This window comes from Cyclopterus lumpus, chromosome 10 (genome assembly GCF_009769545.1).
Source record: "Cyclopterus lumpus isolate fCycLum1 chromosome 10, fCycLum1.pri, whole genome shotgun sequence".
Classification (NCBI taxonomy): Eukaryota; Metazoa; Chordata; class Actinopteri; order Perciformes; family Cyclopteridae; genus Cyclopterus; species Cyclopterus lumpus.
In genome coordinates this window covers 301,449-327,686 of record NC_046975.1, presented here as the reverse complement: position 1 = coordinate 327,686, position 26,238 = coordinate 301,449, and the positions used below count along the sequence as shown (strand labels likewise).

The window sequence follows — 26,238 nt, the reverse complement described above, 5'->3', positions numbered from 1 at the left end:
TTTATGCTATTCAAGAAACACAACACTTCTCTATGCTACACAAGAAACACAACACTTTATGCTACACAAGAAACACAACACATTATGCTACACAAGAAACACAACACTTTATGCTACACAAGAAACACAACACTTTATGCTACACAAGAAACACAACACTTTATGCTACACAAGAAACACAACACTTCTTTATGCTATTCAAGAAACACAACACTTCTTTATGCTATTCAAGAAACACAACACTTCTTTATGCTATACAAGAAACACAACACTTCTTTATGCTATTCAAGAAACACAACACTTCTTTATGCTACACAAGAAACACAACACTTTTTTATGCTATTGAAGAAACACAACACTTTATGCTACACAAGAAACACAACACTTCTTTATCCTACACAAGAAACGCAACACTTTCTGCTACACAAGAAACACAACACTTCTTTATGCTACCCAAGAAACACAACACTTCTTTATGCTACACAAGAAACACAACACTTTATGCTACACAAGAAACACAACACTTCTTTATGCTACACAAGAAACACAACACTTCTTTATGCTACACAAGAAACACAACACTTCTTTATCCTACACAAGAAACGCAACACTTTCTGCTACACAAGAAACACAACACTTTATGCTACACAAGAAACACAACACTTCTTTATGCTACACAAGAAACGCAACACTTTCTGCTACACAAGAAACACAACACTTCTTTATGCTACACAAGAAACACAACACTTCTTTATGCTACACAAGAAACAACACTTTCTGCTACACAAGAAACACAACACTTCTTTATGCTACACAAGAAACACAACACTTTATTCTACACAAGAAACACAACACTTTATTCTACACAAGAAACACAACACTTTATGCTACACAAGAAACACAACACTTTATGCTACACAAGAAACACAACACTTTATTCTACACAAGAAACACAACACTTTATGCTACACAAGAAACACAACACTTTATGCTACACAAGAAACACAACACTTTATGCTACACAAGAAACACAACACTGTATTCTACACAAGAAACACAACACTGTATTCTACACAAGAAACACAACACTTTATTCTACACAAGAAACACAACACTTTATGCTACACAAGAAACACAACACTTTATTCTACACAAGAAACACAACACTTTATTCTACACAAGAAACACAACACTTCTTTATGCTACACAAGAAACACAACACTTTATTCTACACAAGAAACACAACACTTTATTCTACACAAGAAACACAACACTTTATTCTACACAAGAAACACAACACTTTATGCTACACAAGAAACACAACACATTATGCTACACAAGAAACACAACACTTTATGCTACACAAGAAACACAACACTTTATTCTACACAAGAAACACAACACTTTATGCTACACAAGAAACACAACACTTTATGCTACACAAGAAACACAACACTATGCTACACAAGAAACACAACACTTTATGCTACACAAGAAACACAACACTGTATTCTACACAAGAAACACAACACTTTATGCTACACAAGAAACACAACACTTTATGCTACACAAGAAACACAACACTTTATGCTACACAAGAAACACAACACTATGCTACACAAGAAACACAACACTTTATGCTACACAAGAAACACAACACTTTATGCTACACAAGAAACACAACACTATGCTACACAAGAAACACAACACTTTATGCTACACAAGAAACACAACACTGTATTCTACACAAGAAACACAACACTTTATGCTACACAAGAAACACAACACTTTCTTCTACACAAGAAACACAACACTTTCTGCTACACAAGAAACACAACATTTCTTTGTGCTACACAAGAAACACAACACTTTATGCTACACAAGAAACACAACACTTCCTGCTACACAAGAAACACAACACTTCCTGCTACACAAGACACACAACATTTCTTTGTGCTACACAAGAAACACAACACTTTATGCTACACAAGAAACACAACACTTTATGCTACACAAGAAACACAACACTTTATGCTACACAAGAAACACAACACTTTCTTCTACACAAGAAACACAACACTTTATGCTGCACAAGAAACACAACACTTTATGCTACACAAGAAACACACACTTTATGCTACACAAGAAACACAACACTTCTTTATGCTACACAAGAAACACAACACTTCTTTATGCTACACAAGAAACACAACACTTTATGCTACACAAGAAACACACACTTTATGCTACACAAGAAACACAACACTTTATGCTACACAAGAAACACAACACTTCTTTATGCTACACAAGAAACACACACTTTATGCTACACAAGAAACACAACACTTTATGCTACACAAGAAACACAACACTTTCTGCTACACAAGAAACACAACACTTCTTTATGCTACACAAGAAACACAACACTTCTTTATGCTACACAAGAAACACACACTTTATGCTACACAAGAAACACAACACTTTATGCTACACAAGAAACACAACACTTCTTTATGCTACACAAGAAACACAACACTTTATGCTACACAAGAAACACAACACTTTATGCTACACAAGAAACACAACACTTCTTTATGCTACACAAGAAACACAACACTTCTTTATGCTACACAAGAAACACAACACTTTATGCTACACAAGAAACACAACACTTTATGCTACACAAGAAACACAACACTTCTTTATTCTACACAAGAAACACAACACTTCTTTATGCTACACAAGAAACACACCACTTTATGCTACACAAGAAACACAACACTTTATGCTACACAAGAAACACAACACTACTTTATGCTACACAAGAAACACAACACTTTATGCTACACAAGAAACACAACACTTTATGCTACACAAGAAACACAACACTTCTTTATGCTACACAAGAAACACAACACTTCTTTATGCTACACAAGAAACACAACACTTCTTTATGCTACACAAGAAACACAACACTTTATGCTACACAAGAAACACAACACTTCTTTATGCTACACAAGAAACACAACACTTTATGCTACACAAGAAACACAACACTTTATGCTACACAAGAAACACAACACTTCTTTATTCTACACAACAAACACAACACTTTATGCTACACAAGAAACACAACACTTTATGCTACACAAGAAACACAACACTTCTTTATGCTACACAAGAAACACAACACTTCTTTATGCTACACAAGAAACACAACACTTCTTTATGCTACACAAGAAACACAACACTTTATGCTACACAAGAAACACACACTTTATGCTACACAAGAAACACAACACTTCTTTATGCTACACAAGAAACACAACACTTTATGCTACACAAGAAACACACACTTTATGCTACACAAGAAACACAACACTTTATGCTACACAAGAAACACAACACTTCTTTATTCTACACAAGAAACACAACACTTCTTTATGCTACACAAGAAACACAACACTTTATGCTACACAAGAAACACAACACTTTATGCTACACAAGAAACACAACACTTCTTTATGCTACACAAGAAACACAACACTTTATGCTACACAAGAAACACAACACTTCTTTATGCTACACAAGAAACACAACACTTCTTTATGCTACACAAGAAACACAACACTTCTTTATGCTACACAAGAAACACAACACTTTATGCTACACAAGAAACACACACTTTATGCTACACAAGAAACACAACACTTTATGCTACACAAGAAACACAACACTTCTTTATTCTACACAAGAAACACAACACTTCTTTATGCTACACAAGAAACACAACACTTTATGCTACACAAGAAACACAACACTTTATGCTACACAAGAAACACAACACTTCTTTATGCTACACAAGAAACACAGCTGTCTGGCTGGGTTCTGTAAGTATTTGGTTATCGTCTCGCGGCCCCCTTCACCTCACCCAGCCAATGCACTTCCTTTTCTGATGGTCATGAGTGCATGTCGACCATAACCTCGTTCATAAGTGCTGTACTAATAAAGGTGAAAGACAACAAATGAAAAACATAATCCAGAATGGTTCATGGGAGCTGCTGCTTCAGACTTTGGTTCTTAGTCATATAATAATAATAACTTTATTTATATAGCACCTTTAAAAACAGGGTTTACTAAGTGCTCTACAAGGCAAAAAACATTTCAGAAATACAGGAGGCGTGCTTTAAAAGTGACCAGCAAAATCTTAAAATCAATTCTAAAACGAACAGGGAGCCAGAGGAGAGAGGCCAGGACTGGAGTCATGTGATGCCGTCTTTTAAAATCAGTCAGAAGCCTAGCTGCTGCATTCTGGACTAGTTGGAGGCTACTGCAACAGGGAGTTGCAGTAGTTTAGTCGGGAGAAAATGAGTCCATGAATGACTTTTTCCAGGTCTGAGCGTGACAGTATAGGTTTGATATGTGCTGTGTTTGTCCTCAGGACCAGTCTTCAGGGCAGGAACACCAAGGTGGCTGTGGTTCTCATCCAGAAGAAGACTCCTCTGCCCCCAGGTAAAGTCATCTACTGAATAATATGTAGTTTCTGCACGTGTTATATATCATCCACATAAGTTTTAATGTGTATCTTCAATATATTATTGGCTCTCTTTCTGCTGTACAAAATTGTGTTGTACACACAAGGGTTCCGCGTCCACTGGAAAACCTAAAAAACTATGTTTTACACAGTTTTGTAATTATCTCAATATTCTAGACATTAGGCTGCAACTTTAAACTGTTAAACCTAAGACTGTCTGTTTCCACGTGTTTGTACAGGAGAGGACCTGGTGGCATCTGAGAGAGCAGCTACTCTTTGTAACGCCTGTGATCTGTCTGGCAAGAGTCTCTTCGTACTGCCGCACACCGACCACTTAGTGGGCTACATTATAAGGTAGTTAGAGATCAGAAACAAATATACATATCCATGTAGATAGATATTTTGCAATTCATAAACTAATTGTCCAAATGACATTGACCATTTGGTGCTCCAATTTAAGTTTGTGTTTTTATTACACAATGTCTTTAGTCTATTAATTGTTATGCAATTTTGCATACACTTGCCACATAGTGGAAATGCATTCTTATTAATATTGTGACATTGACGTCTCTTTCAATGTAGTGCAGTCTTCTCACTAAAATAAAATAAATGCATGTCAAACATGTGCAGCAAATACATATTTGAAATCTCTTCCAAACATGTGTTTATTGAACATAATTTGTAATTCTGTAGGTTGGAGAATGCTTTCTACGAACACGCTCAGACTTACTACTACACGGAGATCCGTCGAGTCAAATCACATAAAGAGTTCCTCAACAAGACAACACATCAGGTAGGAAGGGGCGCATGCGTGCACACACACGCACACACACACATACTTTTAAATGGCCTGTCCTCACACACACACACCCATACCTTTTAAATGGCCTGTCCTTACACTGTCTTCTTCCTCTGATGGTCCTAGCTGCTGTTTGTCAGACACCAGTTTAAAATTGCCTTCTTCAGTGAGCTGAAACAGGACACCCAGAATGCTCTCAAGTAAGTCTGAGCCTCTACACTCATAATGGAAACCATGATACTCTCTTGTTTGTTGTCCGCTCCTTGCACGACTTAATGAGACATAATATTTTCAACAGTAGTGTTTTCCATCAGCAGATTGAAGTGAACAAATAGCGTAAGATCTAATGAAAAATGTATTGCATTAAAAAATGTCTGGTAATAGGGATGTTGTTATTGCTTATTACTATTGTCATAATTAGAGGAGATCAACTACTGTCTCTCAAAGACCAGAAGAGGCCTATCTAATACCATGACATTGAATCTTCTTATGTCCTTTTTTCCTGCAGTACAAATTTAGTTTTCTTCTCGTTTCTCAACTTGAAGGAATCAGTGTTTTCTTACCGAAGCATTCTATTTGAACGGTTACTCGTAGTATAGACACATGTAGACCTACATGTTGTATTCTAGGCGTTTCTCTTATTTTGTGAGTTTGTTTGTTCCGTAGGTACTACAGAACTGCATACAGTCTCGTTCATGAGCTCAGGGCCCATGAGACCAACATGTTGGAGATCAAAACTATGGCAGGATTCATCAACTATAAGGTACATTTCCATCTGTCTGTAGTTGTGGTGCTCTGATGACACACCTGTGACAAGATATCTCAAAGAGTCAAAGATGAGATCCTGAGTTACTCTCAGTTCAGTGACAATGCAAAAAACATGCAGGGATTTGTTTGATAAAATTGAATTCAACTTAGGGGGCTTCTCAACTGATATTGGCATTAAAGGGATGGTTCAGATTTTTTTAATGGGTTTTTTTACGAGGTACTTTAGAAAGTGTACTACCTACAGTATATGACAATTGGCTCACCCCCACTTTGGAGAAACAGACCAGAGTACCAGCATGGGAGCAAAGCAATGGATAGCTATTGGCCAGCAACAACATGTATTGTAGTCACCTAAATAATCAATAACACTTTGAGTGTACGCTTTACCTTGGAACTGTCTTTCTCTTTCTCTTTCTCCTCTAACTTTCTTAATGTCTCTCTTTTTTCCTCTTTAGATCTGTCGTCTGTGTTTCCAGCATAACACTCCTCTAGATGCTATCGCCCAGTTTAGGAAGCACATTGACCTTTGTAAGAAGAAGATCGGCAGTGCTGAACTGGCATTTGAGCATGCTGCATGGATGTCTAAACAGTAAGATATACACTATGTGTTTAAATGGACTGTACTTGTATAGTGCTTTTGCTCTTCAAGACTACATGTCATTATTCATCCATTCACACCCATTCATACACTGATGGGAGGAGCTACCATGCAAGGTGCCACCTGCCAAGCAGCAGTATCTGTACATTCTCACTGCAGGCACAGCGAGGGGAGCACATTTGGGGTCAAGTGTCTTGCCCAAGGACACATGGACTAGTGGAGCTAGTCCATCCTCTGATTGTAGGATGACCCTGCTCTACCACTGAGCCACAGTCGCCCGTTTAACATGTTTAAGTTATTAAAACTTAATTACAAATACATACTGTGTCCACTCATTAGAAAGAAATGGAAAAGTCAATTAATTAGGTATTTTATTTACTTGTCTGCATGACTGAAAACAGTATTTTCAGTACTTGCTGGGGTTTACGCTGGCTGTTTTCCAGTTGGTAGAGCAGTGTTGTATTCTTCTAGCGATGGAGTGAGGCGGCGGGACTGTAGTGTGCTTTACCTAGCTAGTTCTTGTCTCATTTGTGGTCTGATAAACACTAAGTATAAATATTGCTATTTACCAAGCTGCTCTAGCTGTCACAGGGACTTTGAAATAAAAACCTTTGCAAGGGAATGCATATGTTTCTCAAGAGAATGCAAAAGTATTTATCTTTTTATTTTTTCCTCCATCTTTGTTACTTCTCCCCCATGTCCCCATGAGTGCTCTAGTTATTAGTCATTTTGTACTGGGGTTTAATCTTTATGCCTGATGAAGGCAGACATCTACTGTATAATGTAATTTGCTTCTTCATAGGTTCCAGTCATTTGGTGAGCTGTTTGATGAAGCGATAAAGTTGGGTCTGACAGCCATCCAGACCCAGAACCCTGGCTTCTACTACCAACAAGCTGCCTGTTACAGCCAGGACAGGAAACAACTGTCACAGCAGCTGTGTCAGGTGATAAAGCTGCAGCTACTGTTCCTACTTCTCCAAGGACCATGTTGAAAATCAACAGCCAGCCGTCATAGACACGATAACGTTAAGATACAGCCTCTCCTGGAAGACATTCACAGTGTTGCACTTTGGTTGTTAACATGAAGAGTGACAGAAATAGTTGTGTAAATAATTTAAAAAAAATCACAATTTCTAGTAAAAGTAAGTGTTGAGGCTACAAGTCTTAAGATATAATCTTAATAAATTCTTCATGAATTAAGGTGAAAAAAAAGAAAGCCAATAATATTCACCACCTTAAACCTGAATGAATATGTTCTATAAAGTAGCCTGTATGTACTATGTTTCCCATAAAACACCAGTTAATAATTTATTTGGATTGACTGGTTGGTTGTTCCAGGCTGGAGCGACTTCTCCCTCTTCTGAACCATGGGACACTCAGACTGGGGGACTGGACTTCTATGGCCAGAGACCATGGAGACAAGGCCACCAGAGTATGTTCTCGCACACATGTTGGATCATGACAACTCCAGTCCATTAATGATGATGAGTGAAGTGTCTCTGACAGTATTAGAGATGTATGGGTAAAACATGGCTTCTGTACTGTTGCATTTCCAGGTATTGATCCTCCAGATGCAGAGAAAGAGAAGACAGGGATTCTGGCCCTGCAGATAAAAGAGAGAGATGTTCTACATTCTGTAAGAATTCACAGCTGTGGTCAAATTGTAGCTCACCGTTTAATTGTCCCATTGCTTTAAGGCAGCAGTTATACATCTCAAAAACACTAGTTCTATAATGTATATGTACTTATAGCATCTTTCAAATTATTCCAATGGTTTGTGTTTGTAGAAAAGAAGACAATCCCTGTGAAAATGTGTGCAGTTTCTGTGTTATTGTTTTTCATTGCCATCAGCCACTGTCTTTTTATGCCACCACTGGACTATGGGGTCGGATCAGTCTCAATAATTGCAAATGCACACAGAGAGACTTACAAATGCAAACACAAAGATTTACTAATGCGCACAGAACAATTTACAAATATGTTTGATTTACAAATGCACACATTTTATGGATGTTATAATTAAGTGAGTCTTTGAGTATCATGAAAAGCGCTATATAAATTCAATGCATTATTATTATTATTATTGATTCACGTGTGTGTGGATTTATGAGACTCCCCTGCCGTGGCTAGATTTTTTTAAACAGACCTATCTGTAGCCAATCAGACTTCGCCCTCATTTTCAACCAATCACATGAGCGTAATTTGCTTCATTCGCGCCTTAGAGGGGCGTGGCTTATCTCCGTGGCTTTACTCCGTGGAAACAGTTATAACTTCCGCCGTCCACCACGGAAGAAATAACCACTAGTTCTGCTTTATACTTGTTGTGGACATCCCACAAACGTCGGAACATCTAACGCCCTCGTATTTGGGTTCATAACATCACCCGTGGGCTCACACAGCTCGTGAATTTCACCGACGACGTCTGAATGACTGCCGCAAACTTTTCGCTTCACTCTATTCGCGTCATTCGTGCCACGCCAAGATTGTTTATAAGATTTACAAGATTAAACCGAACTTTCAATGACTTACAACAATGGGGGTGGGGGTACATTAACTGTGTATCCCTCTGCAAATTGCGCAACTGTAACGCTGGCAGCCTCGTGGGGAGGGAAGGGGGAGATGCGCTCATGTGATTGGCTGAAAATGAGGGCGACATCCGATTGGCTACAGATAGGTCTGTTTATCCACAAACAAATGCAGTGTGATTGACAAATAAATACATAGAAATCCACAAACAAATAGAAGAATCCACATAGAAATGTATTTGTGGTTTTTCTTTTACATTTATATAAATCGTAAATTTATTCATGTGTGCATTGGAAAGGTATTTGTGGATCGTTCTGCGTGCATTTGTGAGTCTAATTTATTTGTAAATTGTTCTGTGCGCATTTGTAAATCTTTGTGTTTGCATTTGTAAGTCTCTGTGTGCATTTGCAATTACTGAGACTGATCTGACCCCATACTGGAGGGCGGCACACTGCAAATATTTCAAATTCTGAACAAAGTTGCTTTACTTCTTTAACCCAAGCTTGAAATGTTGTTGTTGTGTGGGTGTGTGTTTACATACCAAGTCAACAGCAAAGGAAATATTGGTCAGTTTTGTGGAGCGCTTTTGCACTAGGAAAGTATCACAGTAGCATTGTTTTCAGCACCTTCAACACAAAATGCTCCACAGTCTTCAGAATGATACACCTCCTGCTGTCAAATATTGATCTAACACGCATATTAAAAACTGAAATGTGCCTCTGTCTGTCTTTGCCCCAACAGGAGCTGATAATAGCACTTCTCAGTAATGCTGTTGCCCAGTTTAAGAAATACAAATGCCCTCGAATGAAGAGTCACCTCAGTGAGTATCGTTGTGCTCTTTTAATATCCACAGGTCCTGTAATGCCTCCACTCTGGCTACAGGCGGTTCCAAAGGATGCTACAGCACAATGAGGAATTTTAGATTTCATTATTATTGAAGGCACTACATGTTATTCTTCTGGTTTGTATTTTAAAGTGATTTTGATTATTGATGCCTTGTACATGTAGACGTAAACACCTGCACTCATCACGTAGACTTTTTTGAGGCTGTACCACGTAGGATATGAAAGTTGTCGAAGTATATAACCGCTTAGCGAGGAGACATCCTTAAAGCATCCTTCAGATCAGTTATGTCACCAAGCGTAACGTTCTGTGCCATGATTAAGGTAAGACTCGACATGTAAATGAGTGCTTATAAGACGAGGCTGGAGAGAGACCTGGGCCCTATTTCTCGTACGTGGCTCAACTAAGTCGATCAAATGTCCTATTAGCCAGCTTAAATGAACACAATGATTGAAATCGGGCTATCTCGGTTTCTCAAAGGCTGATCCGCACTCAAACAATCTTGTTAATTTGAGCCAGACTTCAGTACTCAGGATAGTTGAACCAGACTTCAGTACTCAGGGTAGTTGAACCAGACTTCAGTACTCAGGATAGTTACATTACATTACATTACATGTCATTTAGCTGACGCTTTTATCCAAAGCGACTTACAATAAGTGCATTAAACCGTGAGTCCAAACTCAGAACAACAAGAATCAAGCAAGTACAATTTCTTAAATAAAGTTAAACTACAAAGTACTATCCGTAAGTGCCATTTAAGTGCTACTAAAGTGCTATCGGTAAGGGACATTTAAGTGCTACTACGGCATTTAAGTGCTACCTATTCAAGGTATAGTCGAAAAAGATGTGTTTTTAGTTTGCGCCGGAAGATGTAGAGACTTTCTGCTGTCCTGATGTCAATGGGGAGCTCATTCCACCAATGAGGAGCCAGCACAGCAAACAGTCGTGATTTTGTTGAGTGTTTAGCTCGAAGTGATGGAGCTACAAGCAGATTGGCAGAAGCCGAGCGAAGTGAACGGGCTGGGGTGTACGGTTTGACCATGTCCTGGATGTAGACTGGACCCGATCTGTTCGCAGCACGGTACGCAAGTACCAATGTTTTGAAGCGGATGCGGGCGGCCACCGGTAACCAGTGAAGGTCGCGGAGTAGTGTGGGTAAATTTCGGTCGGTTGAAGACCAGTCGAGCAGCTGCATTCTGGATGAGCTGTAGAGGTCGAATGGCATTAGCAGGTAGACCTGCCAAGAGGGAGTTGCAATAGTCCAGCCGTGAGATGACCAGAGCCTGGACCAGAACCTGTGCCGCCTTCTGAGTGAGAAGGGGTCGTATTCTCCTGATGTTGTACAGCATGTACCTACAGGAGCGTGTTATTGCGGCAATGTTGGCAGTCAGGGAGAGTTGACTGTCGAGCGTCACTCCGAGGTTCCTGGCAGTCGGAGTCGGAGCCAGCACTGAGTTGTTGAAGTTAATAGTTAGGTCGTGGGTGGGAGAGCATTTTCCTGGAAGGAGGAGAAGTTCAGTCTTGTCCGGGTTAATTTTCAGGTGGTGTGCGGACATCCACTGAGAGATGTCGGTCAGACAGGCAGAGATTCGTGCTGCTACCCGTGTTTCAGATTGGGGAAACGAGAGGATCAGTTGGGTGTCGTCAGCATAGCTGTGGTAGGTGAAGCCATGCGAGCAAATGACAGAGCCAAGAGAGTTGGTGTACAGAGAGAAGAGAAGAGGACCGGTAGTTAAACCAGACTTCAGTACTCAGGGTAGTTGAACCAGACTTCAGTACTCAGGATTGTTGAACCAGACTTCAGTACTTAGGATAGTTGAACCAGACTTCAGTACTCAGGATAGTTGAACAAGACTTCAGTAACCAGGATAGTTGAACCAGACTTCAGTAATCAGGATAGTTGAACCAGACTTCAGTAATCAGGATAGTTGAACCAGACTTCAGTACTCAGGGTAGTTGAACCAGACTTCAGTACTCAAACTTCAGTAATCAGGATAGTTGAACCAGACTTAAGTACTCAGGGTAGTTGAACCAGACTTCAGTAACCAGGATAGTTGAACCAGACTTCAGTACTCAGGATAGTTGAACCAGACTTCAGTACTCAGGGTAGTTGAACCAGACTTCAGTACTCAGGATAGTTGAACCAGACTTCAGTACTCAGACTTCGGTAATCAGGATAGTTGAACCAGACTTCAGTACTCAGGGTAGTTGAACCAGACTTCAGTACTCAGGATAGTTGAACCAGACTTCAGTACTCAGGATAGTTGAACCAGACTTCAGTACTCAGGATAGTTGAACAAGACTTCAGTAACCAGGATAGTTGAACCAGACTTCAGTAATCAGGATAGTTGAACCAGACTTCAGTAATCAGGATAGTTGAACCAGACTTCAGTACTCAGGGTAGTTGAACCAGACTTCAGTACTCAGACTTCAGTAATCAGGATAGTTGAACCAGACTTCAGTACTCAGGATAGTTGAACCAGACTTCAGTACTCAGGGTAGTTGAACCAGACTTCAGTAACCAGGATAGTTGAACCAGACTTCAGTAATCAGGATAGTTGCACGTGCCCGTCCGACTTCAAAAGGGGGAAGCGTCGATCACATAAACCATGACTGTCTAACAGCACAAAGGCAAATAAACTCAAAGGAAGATCCTCTTTTTTCTCCACTGAGATGATTATGAACGTATTTGAGGAATTCCAGACCATAATCATTGCTAAATCTAATCAATTCATTCACTTCACTCACGCTGGAGAGGGGCTTATCTCCATGCAAACCGTTATAACTTCCGCAATCCACCATAGAAGAAATAACCACTATTTCTGCTTTATACTTGTTGGGGAAATCCCTCAAACGTCAGAACATCTAATGCCCTTGTGTCTGGGTTCATAACATTAATAAGATATATATATATATATATATATATATATATATATATATATATATATATATATATATATATATTTATTTATTTATACATAACATCACCCGTAGGCTCACACAGCTCGGTGACTTTCACCGACTATGTCTAGATAACTGGATGTAAATCCTACTTATTCGCATCCATTCGTCTGTGCATTGACTTTCATCTACTCGCAACGCTTTTGGTGTGAACGCATAAGTGTTCTCATCACCCCAATCAATCTGATTATATTTCTTTAAATGTGCCTGCTGGCAGTCGGCTTAATGGTGTTGTGGCTGGCTTTCTTCCTTCTTGGTCGTCAATGCTGACTAATCTCTTGACCTGATGCTATATAAACTTGTTAATACTGGACCAACACAAGGCCGCTGTGTCTGGCGTTCTCGTAACTAATCTTCAGGGAGAGAGATGTGTGTGCGCTCTAAGTCATCTGTGCAGTTTTAATTTAAGCCTAATATAACACTGAGAACAAGTTTTAACACACGCTACTATATGTTGTGGACGCACACAATTCGAAAAGTTTTATCCACCACAATGGCATTCATCATCCAATGAGATCTAAAATAACTATCTCAACTCTTTCAGAACAAGTAGATAATATACTGTATATGTGTATATACTGTACATGTATGTGGAGATGACCATATATAACTTGTATTGCATTTACTCGGACATGGCCAGGGAACGTAATGAACACATCCAGAAGTCTCTTAAAAGCTAAATACACTTTACGAACAACACGGCATACAGCGGCTTTCCCGATGTTCTGCATCGCCGACACTATAGAGCAATGTACTACACTGTACCACAATGTACAACAATGTAGAAGAATGTACCACAATGTACCACAAGGCTCTGCATACAGTCTGTGAGACAGTCAATGCGTGTGGTGTTCAATGTATGGCTCGAAGGTCTGTAAATAAATGATTCTTTGTGGGCAGAATCGATAGGAAGTCATCAGGACATACGAACTCTGTAAAACGTTAATCTAACTAATATCGCTCCTTCCTCAATGGGATCTCTGAGCTGCCATTTTCTTCCGGGGGAGTGGCCATCTTATCCAGCTAGACTGAATGAGCCTGCGCTGGAGCAGGTTCACATTTTTGGATGTGTTGCTATGGTGATTTTTCCAAACTTGCTTTGTGGAACCGAAAACCGTGACTTGTGTAATCTCATCTGGAAAATGATCCTGCTAACCACGTTAGCCTGGTACAAGAAATAGGGCCCAGGATCAGCCTTGTTTACTTGACAGTGATATTTGCTGAAGGAGCCATATGTGGCCTTATGTCATATCAAGCAGCAAACCATCTTTTATTTACATATTGCCCACCAGCCATAGTTTATTTATTATTATTTTAGAAATACTGTGGTACATTTTGTACAATTGATTTACTCGCAGAGAGTGTCATGACCATTCCCCCCAAAGTCATGGAAAGGTTCTGTAAATGTGTCGGTAAAAATGTGTATGATCTCTGACTACAAGAATGCATTCATTTTCAGAAATGTAAACCTTTTTAAATGTGTTTGTTTACATAATGCCACAGTTGTGTTTTATGAAAAAAAGAAATGTGATAGTCAATGATTAGCAACAACATTGCTTATGATCCATTGATCCATAACACAGCAGCAATAACCCTAGTGGAAACCAGGACAATAGCATGTGACAGGAAAATGTCTAAATCTGGTAGAGAACTGGAAAAACTACGACCTTGAAACCAGCGCTACAGTTTGAAAGGCAGATATAATAGAATGCATGATTTTATGCCGAAATGTCCTTGGGATGAAACATTTTGGTTTTAATTGGCACATTTTTGTCCTTACGGGTCTGGGTGTCTGTTTTTTTGGTGTTATTATAGACTTATATAGGAGCTGAGGTTGAACCTCAAACATTTGAATCAAACAAAACTGACATCATTGCCAACATATATTCTATATGCAGTAACACAGCCATAATAGTCCAAACATTCAATTAAAAAATCTAAATGGTTCCAAGTGCACAAGAATTGTGCTTTACTTTTTGTGTTTAACCTTGTCTCACACACTATTTGTCTCATTTTGTCTCCTTTGCAGTGGTGCAGATGGGAGAGGAATACTACTACGCTAAAGACTACACCAAAGCCCTCAAGTAAGTCTAAAGTTAAACACATGCTGCAATATGACAATTCCACTCTCTGATTTAATGCTCCAAAAGGTCTTGGGAGTAACTGTAAAGTGAAACTTCATGTGTCAACCACGCTTGGTTATTACAGTTTGCCATGAAAGAGAAAAATACTCACTTTTTGTGTTCATTCACAGTTTGTATATTGAAAAGATGGCATATACACCCGCTGTGTGGAAACTGGGTGCTAATGCTCTCGAGTGGCCAAAAACTATTTTCCAAACGGCACTATTCAGTTACAGTGAGATTGTTTCCTTCTGTGTTTGTAAACAATATGTGAGTATTTGTTTGTGTGTGTGTTGCGTTCAGGCTGTTGGACTATGTGATGTGCGACTATCGCACAGAGCGATGGTGGGGCCTCCTGACCGCCATATTGACCACCGCTCTGCGCTGTGCTTATCTGATGGCCAGTGTTAAAGACTACATCATATACTGCATGGAGCTGCTGGGCAGAGGTAAGAAAGAAGGTTCTACTGAGTGCTTATAAGCCAATCTGTGTTGTTTACCTTTGGCATGAAGGTGGTTGCACCATTTTTTCTTTTTTATCGATCTTACAAACTGTATATTTTACCTAAATTTGATAGATTTCTGTGGTATTTTTATGTTTTTTTGCAGAAAAGTATGTCATTAAGTGCAAACAACATGGCTTTAAGTTACAATAAAATGTCAGTTTGATACAACAATAATTCATCATGATGTTTCAATTATTGGTTTGCGCTATTCATTGTTGTTATTCACTCATAACAACAATTAATCAAATAGAACAAGTAAACCACAAAACACAACAAGTCATTGGTCCTGTACAACATTTATTTTGGTAATTGGAAGAACCTGTTCTGTGTTGGGCTTGTTGGCCAAATGCTTCTTCCAGTCGGTTCCTTACATGTTTCCAAAGTTGATATCCTAGGATTTATAAATAAATTACGCACTCAATTTCACCACAAAATCAAACAGTTTTATGGTAGAAGAGGTCATTTGAGTCATCTTGTCTTCTAGCTTCAACCTTGAAGGAGGAACACAAGTTGAGGATTGAGAATAATCTTATCCAAGTCCTGATGGTGAGTAGAAGGATAGCAGCCGGCTCAACACAACATGCTCACTCAGTGGATTCAGGAAATATCAAAGAACTAGGCCATGTCAGAATGATTTCATTCATACATACTTTAATTGTCTTTCTGTTTTCAGAATGAGGTCCCTGACGCTGAGCCGGAGTGTGATGCGTCCTCTGACGGTGCAGCCAGGTCGCTGTGGAACGACCGCATGGCTCTGGCTGCTTCAAATGAGCTCACTATAGAAGTGCAGGACTACATCCCATTCAGTGAGCAATACACAATCACACTTAAAAACTAGATATTATTCTCCTCAATGTTGCTGTGCATTCAATTCAGTTTATTTTATATAGCCCAATATCACAAATGACAAATTTGCCTCAGAGGGCTTTACAATCTGTACACATACGACATCCCTGTCCCAGGACCTCAGATCGCAACAGAGGAGGATCCCTCTCCCCGGATGGACAGAAGCAATATATGTCATGTGTACAGAATGAACAGCATTACAGAGTTACATAAACACATTACATGAATATGACAATGTATGAATGGACCTCCACAATCCATGAAACAGAAGGAGGTAGAGAGGAGGGGGGGCGGGGCGATCAGCAGGGCCATGGCAGGAGGCCGGCTCACCAGGAAGGTGGCATCAGACACCTCCAGGTCCAATGGACCCTATGAGACGTGAAGTGTGCATGAAGAATAATGGTCCAAGTTCTTCCAGTAAAAGAACATATATTGATTTAAAGATGAATATAATGTCATACTTCAAACAATTGGATGTTTTGGTTTTCTTCTTTCTGGGAAATTGAAATTACGAATTAATTACCAGTACTGAATCTCCTAAAGCAATGTTTTGTGGGGAACACTAGTACAAGCACTCAGTACTGTAATATGATTTATATATTTCTAAGAGTATATGAGGATGTTCTCTCTCTCTCTCTTCCCCCTCTAGTTCAGTGTAAGGCCAAGTTCCAGTGTCCCAGTTTCCATGTAGATCAGCCCATTCAACTCCAGGTCTTCCTCCGTGCCGACTGTCCTCATCCTGTATCTTTCAACAAGCTGGCTGTCAGCCTCAGTAACCAGGTACACAAATGTAATACAAGGCAGAACATATTTCTTGTTGAATTTTCACTACAAAATAACTTTTAAATATATTTTAGTTATAGTTGAATCTAATAATGGATCCAACTCTGTTTTCCGTCAGTTAGTTTTTTGTTGGTTTCAATGAGATAGGCTTTTATAAATGTAGACTCGACTACTGCAACTCCCTCCTTTCCGGCATGAATCAAAAATCCATCTCCCGCCTCCAACTAGTCCAGAATGCAGCAGCTCGGCTTCTGACTGGTTCACATGACTCCAGTCCTGGCCTCTCTCCACTGGCTCCCTGTTAGTTTTAGAATTGATTTTAAGATTTTGCTGGTCACTTTTAAAGCACGCCTGGGTCTGGCCCCAAGCTACATCATTGAAATGTTAGCCCCATATGAGCCAGCTCGCAGCCTTAGATCTTCCGGTGGGGCCCTTCAAGGTCCTTCAGGCCCTTCAATGCCCTTCAAGGCCCTTCTGGCCGTTCCAAAGTCAAGGCTTAAATCAAAGGGTGACCGTGCTTTTGCCATTAGAGCCCCTCGACTTTGGAACAACCTACCTGAGGGGATAAGACTAGCAGAATCAGTAGCTTCTTTTAAATTACTTCTTAAAACCCTTTTTTATAGAACTGCTTTTAAGTTATGTCGTACTTTTATGCAGTTGTTTCCCCTATTTTAATTTGTCTGTTCTGCTTTATTTTGTATTTGTATTTTTCTATTCCATTATTGTGTTCATTGCCTATATGGCATTGTCTCCTTTGCCTCCTGTATTTCTGAAATGTTTACTTGTATTGACATTATGTTTTGCCTTGCTTTTATGTAGAGCACTTTGTAAACCCTGTTTGTAAAGGTGCTATATAAATAAAGTTGTTATTATTATTATTATTATTATTATTGTTATTTTATGAGGTATTTATCCATTGTCAGTGGTTTACCTGCAGTAGATGGCAGTCAGCACGCCTGGAGAAGTACCAGGACAGGAGCAAACGAATGTACCGCTGTGGATATGGGCAACAGCAAATGTATTTTAGACACCTGAAAATTAAACATCGGTTGAAGTGTACTCTTCTCCCAAACATGAGCACATTCCATGTACAACACTTCCAGTGGTTACCTATGTCACAGGCCCGTTTTCTAACCCTTTGTTCTTTTAAATGGAAAACGTTCAAACTGTGTGTGTGTGTGTGTGTGTGTGTGTGTGTGTGTGTGTGTGTGTGTGTGTGTGTGTGTGTGTGTGTGTGTGTGTGTGTGTGTGTGTGTGTGTGTGTGTGTGTGTGTGTGTGTGTGTGTGTGTGTGTGTGTGTGTGTGTGTGTGTGTGTGTGTGTGTGTGTGTGTGTGTGTGTGTGTGTGTGTGTGTGTGTGTGTGTGTGTGTGTGTGTGTGTGTGTGTGTGTGTGTGTGTGTGTGTGTGTGTGTGTGTGTGTGTGTGTGTGTGTGTGTGTGTGTGTAGGAGTACAACCAGTGGTGTGTGGTGGAGTCTGCAGGTCAGGAGTGTATGAGCCTTTTGCCAGGAAAAACCAAATGCCACAACTTCAGCTTTGTAGCGAAGACCGAAGATGTTGGCAAGAAGATTGAGGTGAGGTGGAGTGCCCGTGTGTGAGAAAGACAGAAGAACCTATTCAGTTTATTTTGTATAGCCTAAATTCACTGGGACAAAAAGGGAAGAAACCTTCAATGATAATGGCCGGAGGTGGCAGGCAGGACCACGGTCGAGATGTAACCATGATCCATGTAAACAGAAGGAGATAGAGAAAAGGGGCATCAGCAGGGCCCAGGAGGCAGGGCAGATGGTCACTGACTGTATGTTTGTGGTTATGCACCTTTAGTTGACCGGTATGGAGCTGATGCTGGGCAGTGACAGTGGCCGCTGTGTGTTTCTGAGCTGGAGAGGGGCGGGTGGAGATGCAGCCTCTACCCATGAAGCCTTGCAGGCTAGCAGGTCATCACGCCGATGGGGGCGGGAGGTGGAGGCACGTCAAGAGCTGGACTGGGACAGCCTGACCATGCAGCACAGTACCATGTAAGGCTTTGTTCAGGCACAGTACAACCCCAGTATTCCTGGAAAGTTATTATGTCATCTGTCACTTTCTACAATATCAGATCTTTTCTCAACAGAAGTTTTGAGTGTTTTGTGTGTTTGCTCCTGTTTTGTTGTTTAGGATCATCTCCAGAGTCCCAAAGATCTCTGTTCAGCTGAGCCACCGGCCTCCTGCACTAAACAATGAAATGTACTGCATCAACCTCACTGTCCAATCACAGGAGGGGGTCGTGGCAAAGGGCGTCAAACTGACAGCTGGCCTTAAACCAGGTACACTGAAACTAAAACTTCTCAAGTAGTGAACCCTTCTTTTAATCTTTTCACAACAAGATTACAAGTGAATATATATATATTCCTCTGTCTAGTATAGCAGCTACATTTAAAATGTATGGCATAATTTCAGTATTTAGTTTATGATTTTGTGTTTGTCTTGATTGATCTGTCCAGGCCAGGATGCCAATCTTGGCCAGACCACGCATGTGTCCCTCGATGGCTCAAAGGTTTGTGATGACACTGCACCTGCCTTGCTCCCTGACGTTCCTCTAGGAGATCTGAAACCAGGAGAAAAGGTACGCACAAACACACACACACGTTCAAAAAGAACCATTATGCCTCCCTAAGGACATTTTGGGGCTTTTTATTATTTTAATAATTGAGGCTATGTTGATACATATTTTGGAAGTTCAACCTCAGCTTCTAGAATAGGTCTATAATAAACTGACTAACTGAGATCCTTAAGGACAAGAATGACCACAATCTTTGACTGGAGACAGAAGAGTTTATTTTGTTTCTGATGAGTTTGAATTAAGTTTTTATTACAATGCTCTGCTGCTTAAACACATCTCCCAGCTGAAACTACAGGGGTGGGCACGCACACACACACACACACACACACACACACACACACACAGATACATATAACTATTATATCAAATATATATATTATATAAAAAAAATTATAAAGTCATAACCTATCCTATTTTTTTGTTTAATGTTCATGTTTCCAGATTTATTTATTTAGGTAATATTACTCTGATTTATAGTTTATATAGTCTGTAATTGAGTGCTGCAATAATTATATATTTGTATTGGCCAACAACGGAGGTTACCATCATACTGATTTCCTTGACCAAAATAAGTGATATTTTGGATTATTCCAGCAAATAAGCCCCGAGTTAAATACAAGTTTGTCGTTTTTGTTGAATATCTGCCTTTTTAAAAATCCACTATTGGTCAACCCCGACTTTAAACGATCAGTCAACATTTCCGTACATTTGCGATGTCACAATTCTACAATATATAGACCATTTTAACTGTTTCCCAGTTTGTTTCCTGGTTTCAGTGTATCTAAATGACATCAGCTGAAGCGGAAGTAAAATGGACCCAAGTTGTTGACTAGCAACGCATATTTTGACATGTGCTCATATAGAGCATTTCTGATTGAGGAATACAGGTACTGTATATATTCTGACATTAGCCGTTTTTGGAAGGGAACTTTTTTGTCCACCAAGTGGGAGTTTCTTTCTAGAGAAACTTGTGTAACACAAAATGTTCTGCACTGTATATTTCTCATATATACACCTGCCTCACCTTCTCCACAGTGAACAGTAGTAATTGTTGGATGGGATGTGCGTGTGTTTTTCTGCAGTTGGAAAGATGCGTATATGTGAATTGTGTGTCAACTGGATCGAGGGTGTTCCTGTTTCATGTGGCCTACAGCATCGACACCACAGTGGAAGGACGTCAGATTGTCTGCAAATGTCACAAGGTAGAGAAGCTCATCTGACAGTTGGTACAGTGTTGTGTATGTTGTCTGCTAAGGTTCCACCTGCACTAACTACCATTCACACACTGATGGGAGGGACTAAGGTTCCACCTGCACTAACTACCATTCACACACTGATGGGAGGGACTACGGTTCCACCTGCACATCAGGACTAACTAACACTCACACACATTCACCCACCGTAGGCTACGCGAGCAATTTGGGGTTAAGTGTCTTGCCTGAGATAGGTTGTCTCGTGCATGTTTCAATTACCATGCTTGGAGCTTTTTTCATTTGGTTTACTCTTCACTTGTTGTCTTTCAGGATGAGACGGTTACCATAGACACAGTGGTCCCATTTGAGGTGTCTGTCAAGTTTGTATCCACCAAGGTCTGTAGCTGGTACTTTTATTAGTTTATCAACAGAGCAGGTGTGCCAGAAGGCTGTTTGTTTTGAACCATTTTATAATGCAGTTTGCTGCCACAAAATCTTTGGCATTGACTATTAAACCAGTGACTATGTCATTTGAAACAGGCAGATAATGTATCTTTTACTCCAAATAGTATTTTTTAGAAATGCTCTTTAGTGGGAACTAACAGAAAAATAGCTTGTTGGTGATTGTTGGTGAGCATGGATATTGTGGTTGTACAAGTAGCAGGTGTTATGGCTGATGAGAGTTATTATAATTGTTATGATTTAGTTTGAGCCACTGGACCGGGTGGCGGTGGACATCCCCTTCCTGTTGATGACAGACATCCTGTCATTGTCACCCTGGCCTCTTCTGCTGGCCTCCTCTTCTCTGCAGCTGCTTACCGTGAGCACAAACACACCACAGCTGCAGTCACAGCTACAGGAAGGTACCTGATTAGTTTTCACCGTCATCTTACAGACTTTTTTTTTTACATTCAAAGCTGTAAAAAGAAAACAATATATATCCGATGACTCCAACATATTGTCTGTGTGTTGGTGTGATCAGTTGTTTTGCAGACAGACGAGTGTGCCAGTGAGTGTTTCTGTCTGCGGTGTCCAGCGCTGGCCAACAGCAATAACACTGTAGCTACAGGACAGTACCTGATATCATGGAGGAGGTATGTACATGCACTTGAGTTCACGAGCGGTCATGAGTAAAGTTCTTCAAGGGAAAATTCTGCGTCTTATTGTGTGTGTGTGTGTGTGTGTGTGTGTGTGTGTGTGTGTGTGTGTGTGTGTGTGTGTGTGTGTGTGTGTGTGTGTGTGTGTGTGTGTGTGTGTGTGTGTGTGTGTGTGTGTGTGTGTGTGTGTGTGTGTGTGTGTGTGTGTGTGTGTGTGTGTGTGTGTGTGTGTGTGTGTGTCTGTCGCTGTTGGATGCAAGGAATAGCTACAGGCTGCTTATTCGCTTGTATTGCAAAGTAGAAGTAGGCATCCCAAAATATGAGTGTGTGTGCATATATATATATATATATAAGGCATTTGGAGTGTTTTGGCTGACTCAGATATTCAGCCATATTTATTTGAGTATACAGCTAAAGAAATGCAGATAGTCTGCGGCTGCATTAGTTGTGGAAGAGGATAAGGCCAGCAGGTACCACCCCTGAGTCATTCATATTTTTAAACCAATGTCTTTATGATTAAATGTTTACTAAAGCACAGTGATATAACAAGTACTTACATAAAAGTAATACCAGTGTAAAGATACTCTTAAAGTTACTACAAGAAACTTTTAACTGGTTATCAAACGGTGTCAATTTCAGACTGATAGGACCTACATGAGTAAACCAGACCATCGGCAAGCTATTTCTATCGAGTTATTCTTAATGCTTGTCATCGGTGCCATTGTGTCTGAAATCAGATGAAATCATGCAGGTTCACCAGAAACTTAACAATCACTACATATATCAAATACCAAAGTATTTAGTGTTATGTGTCAAATGGTGGGATCGTGCCTCGAATATTTTGCTTCAATTGACTACATTTAACATCAATACTGATTGGACATCCACATACAAGGTGGCACATTTTTTAAATGTTCTTAGTAATTTTAATCAGATTGTTCACTCTGTCCTGCAGAAAGTCCTCCAGTGCAAACAGTCCTCTCATCCAAACTGTCGTCACTCTACCTCATGTCATCCTGGAGTCTGTCCCTCTTTACATCCACGCTGGTTAGTCATGTGAATACACACATAACATACACACACTGTACACACGTGTACACATATCTCTGATCTTACAAAGGTTACAATGCATATATTTTCTATATTGTCCTTATGTTTCCTGTTGTCAGTTGTCATTTTATTTCTACATGTTTTTGTTTTGGTGAAGAGCTCCCATCATACGGGCGAGTCCGAGAGTCTCTTTCAGTTCGCTACCACATCGAGAACAGAACGTCTCTGGTGCAGGAGGTGGAGATGGCTGTTGAACCGTCTGATGCCTTCATGTTCTCTGGACTCAAACAGGTACAATGCTGCTCATGAAACAAATACATCTATGTTGTATTGATGCCTTTTAGTTCCTGTCAGTTTAGTTTTCACACTGACTTAGTATTTATACTCTACTGCAAGTTAAAGTCTGTCATTCAAATACAATACCGAAGTAAAAGTATGTAAGTATTATCAGCCGTAAAAGTACTCATTATGCAGTAAAATATTTACTATTATATATAATGTTTCTGGATTCATATTACTGCTGCCTTTATTTAAATTTTCACAACTCTTTTTACTTCATTATATACTGTTGTATAGTTTAATCTACAGCAGTCTATAATATCATGTAATAAAACAGCACATTAGGGCCTTTGTAGGTACAAAAAAAAACTTTTAAAAGTAATTACTGAGTTGAGGGAGGGGGTTAATATTCTGAGGAAAACTTCAGAATTTCATTAAGTTTTACATACTGTATCTGAGAAAAAACTTGCCCAGGCAGGGGCCACAATGACTTAATTTGACAGACGGGCCGGGCCAGTATTAGATGGATGGAGAGTGTTGGTGTGAACCAATATGAATTACAAGTAGAAGCCAATAACTAAAAAGTAAAGAAAACGTTTCAGTGGAACAGTGTTGTTGGTCGGGGCGGTGCAGTCCGTGGGTTTGATGTGCGTTCGTTATGCTGAGGAAAAATACTCTGGATGCAGCTGTCAGTTAATTGTACAACTCTAAAACTCTTGTAGTAGTGACATGCCAAATTACAAATTACCGGAACTCTTCGAAAGTTAACACTTTACGACGTAATTCCAAAGGATTCTGAACACTCAGAAGCGGAGCTTTCCAGTGGTATGCGGTACATTACGGTAATCGGGAAAAAACGTGGCAAGCGTTACAGCGGTCTTTACTAGAATTTATAATAATTATAATACTTGGCGGGCCGGATTAAAAAGCCCAATGGGTCGTATACGGCCCCGCGGGCCGTAGTTTGCCCACCCCTGGTCTAACCTCACTGCAGGTCTTATCTTTGTTGGGTGAAGCCAGAAAACTGCGCTCTAAAAACCACCCAGTGTGAGGATGGCTGTGGCTCAAGGGTAAATGTTGCTTAGCTTTTGAATTCGAGCTAAATTCACAGAACCGTACCAGAATTTGCTTTAAAGCAGACCAAGACAGGCTGTTGGCATGAAATGAAAGCATCCATATAAGAAGCAAACCTGGAAGAATTTGACGCCACACTTCCGCCAATGAAATTTGAGTAGAAACTCTGGAAACAGACACCGAATTTGGAATCCAAAATTACAAGTTTACATTATTTGAGAATAGTAAAAAAAAATGACAGTTTAGTAATTTTCAGATCACCATCAAGTTTGGTTCAGTTCATGAAGAACCAGAATCTAGCCAGTGGAGTTTGTTCAGCTCATACTGGGGAAAACAATTTAATGTTCATTGTATCAATAGATTTGTGAACAGCATCTCCAAAAAAGAATTTGTATACTTCATCTGTTTTAATGGTCATGAAAAAATTGTGCTTTAGAGATTGCTCCATTTTATAAATGTCAGAAAGTCTTCTATATAACTTTGTATATAACAATTGTATCAAACAACGCTTTTCAGGCCTAATTAGGCCTCATTGAAGACTAATTACGGATTTTAATTTGCTGACTGATTTGTGGACTATTACTGTTGAACTGTTACAAAATTGTATTTATTGCGCGTGTGCAGGTACGTCTGCGTATCCTTCCGGGCTCAGAGCAGCAGATGCTGTATAACTATTACCCTCTGATGGCTGGGTACCAAACACTACCACAGCTCAACATCAGCCTGCCCCGCTGCCTGACCACCAACACGCACACACTGAGACGCTTCCTGCCCCAACGCATCTTTGTCAAGGTAACTGCATCATTGCTCTCTGCATGTGTGAACATATTCTAGACTGTGGTCAGTGGTTAGCAGGTCCGTCTTTCAATCGGAGGATCACTACTCTAGTCTAAGAGTGCTTGAGCAAAACACTTAACCCTGAATTGCTCCCCCTAGCTGTTCTACGATGTATGATTGTAAGTCTCTTTGGATAAAAGTGTCAGCTAAATGTAATGTAATATTCAGCGTTCTCTTTCCTTTTCTCCTCAGCCTCAGGGTCGACAGCTGGATGAGGCCTCCATTGCTGCAGCTTGAGAAGAACACACAAACTGTTTACTGTAAATATGAGAACAAAGCAACATTGTGTAGATTGTTCTAGATGTATGGCAATATTAACACATGACAATATTAACACTAGTTGTTTGTTTTACATTGTTCTATAAAAACAGGAAAACCATGGGTTACCAAAACATCAGTGTGAGGACTTAATGAGCACCATGGCTGGTGAATGAACTGATAAACTGATGTTCATTTAACAATGAAAATCAAGTATGCATCCGATGGGAGCCAAGTTGAAATTTGGGTAGAGTGTAATACATAAAAATCTAATGTATTGAAAGTTTAAATAAATGGAAGTGATGTAAACTAGTTGTGTTCCATGTTCATGTTCTATAATGACTTGGCGGTGTTTTTCCACTGGTCGTGTGACAGGATGTAAACACACTTCTTGCACCACAGAAATGTCAACGTTATTTGCCTGCACACGCTGCATGCTGTTATTGGCAGGGGTTACACAACCACGCAAAAATAATAAGAAAAGAGAATATACAATAGGGTAGGGTCTCTGCTGAAACACTTCTGGTGGGTCATACGTGAATCTAGAGGGGGATTGTTTTTGT

At 39.9% G+C, this 26,238-nt stretch overlaps 1 protein-coding gene across 2 annotated transcripts in view; it reads left to right on the top strand.

Moving 5' to 3' along the window:
• trappc11 (trafficking protein particle complex 11) overlaps positions 1-25,987 on the top strand; it is a 29,592-nt gene extending 3,605 nt beyond the window's left edge. Inside the window, exons 4-31 of one of the 2 annotated variants that reach the window (XM_034543203.1) lie at positions 4,442-4,512; positions 4,774-4,888; positions 5,228-5,327; positions 5,460-5,533; positions 6,000-6,096; positions 6,557-6,690; positions 7,502-7,643; positions 8,038-8,131; positions 8,256-8,335; positions 9,967-10,045; positions 15,059-15,113; positions 15,456-15,601; positions 16,143-16,204; positions 16,332-16,464; positions 17,154-17,284; positions 18,734-18,859; positions 19,110-19,303; positions 19,443-19,591; positions 19,769-19,890; positions 20,970-21,089; positions 21,411-21,476; positions 21,787-21,943; positions 22,063-22,174; positions 23,133-23,224; positions 23,385-23,518; positions 25,205-25,372; positions 25,610-25,677; positions 25,789-25,987. In XM_034543203.1, the coding sequence (XP_034399094.1) occupies positions 4,442-4,512; positions 4,774-4,888; positions 5,228-5,327; positions 5,460-5,533; positions 6,000-6,096; positions 6,557-6,690; positions 7,502-7,643; positions 8,038-8,131; positions 8,256-8,335; positions 9,967-10,045; positions 15,059-15,113; positions 15,456-15,601; positions 16,143-16,204; positions 16,332-16,464; positions 17,154-17,284; positions 18,734-18,859; positions 19,110-19,303; positions 19,443-19,591; positions 19,769-19,890; positions 20,970-21,089; positions 21,411-21,476; positions 21,787-21,943; positions 22,063-22,174; positions 23,133-23,224; positions 23,385-23,518; positions 25,205-25,372; positions 25,610-25,654 (2,998 nt within the window). In that variant the 3' untranslated portion in view covers positions 25,655-25,677; positions 25,789-25,987. Of the gene's footprint in view, positions 1-4,441; positions 4,513-4,773; positions 4,889-5,227; positions 5,328-5,459; positions 5,534-5,999; positions 6,097-6,556; positions 6,691-7,501; positions 7,644-8,037; positions 8,132-8,255; positions 8,336-9,966; positions 10,046-15,058; positions 15,114-15,455; positions 15,602-16,142; positions 16,205-16,331; positions 16,465-17,153; positions 17,285-18,733; positions 18,860-19,109; positions 19,304-19,442; positions 19,592-19,768; positions 19,891-20,969; positions 21,090-21,410; positions 21,477-21,786; positions 21,944-22,062; positions 22,175-23,132; positions 23,225-23,384; positions 23,519-25,204; positions 25,373-25,609 lie in introns of both variants that reach the window. The other variant, XM_034543202.1, reaches the window with a different exon arrangement.
• The last annotated feature ends 251 nt before the right edge of the window (positions 25,988-26,238 follow it).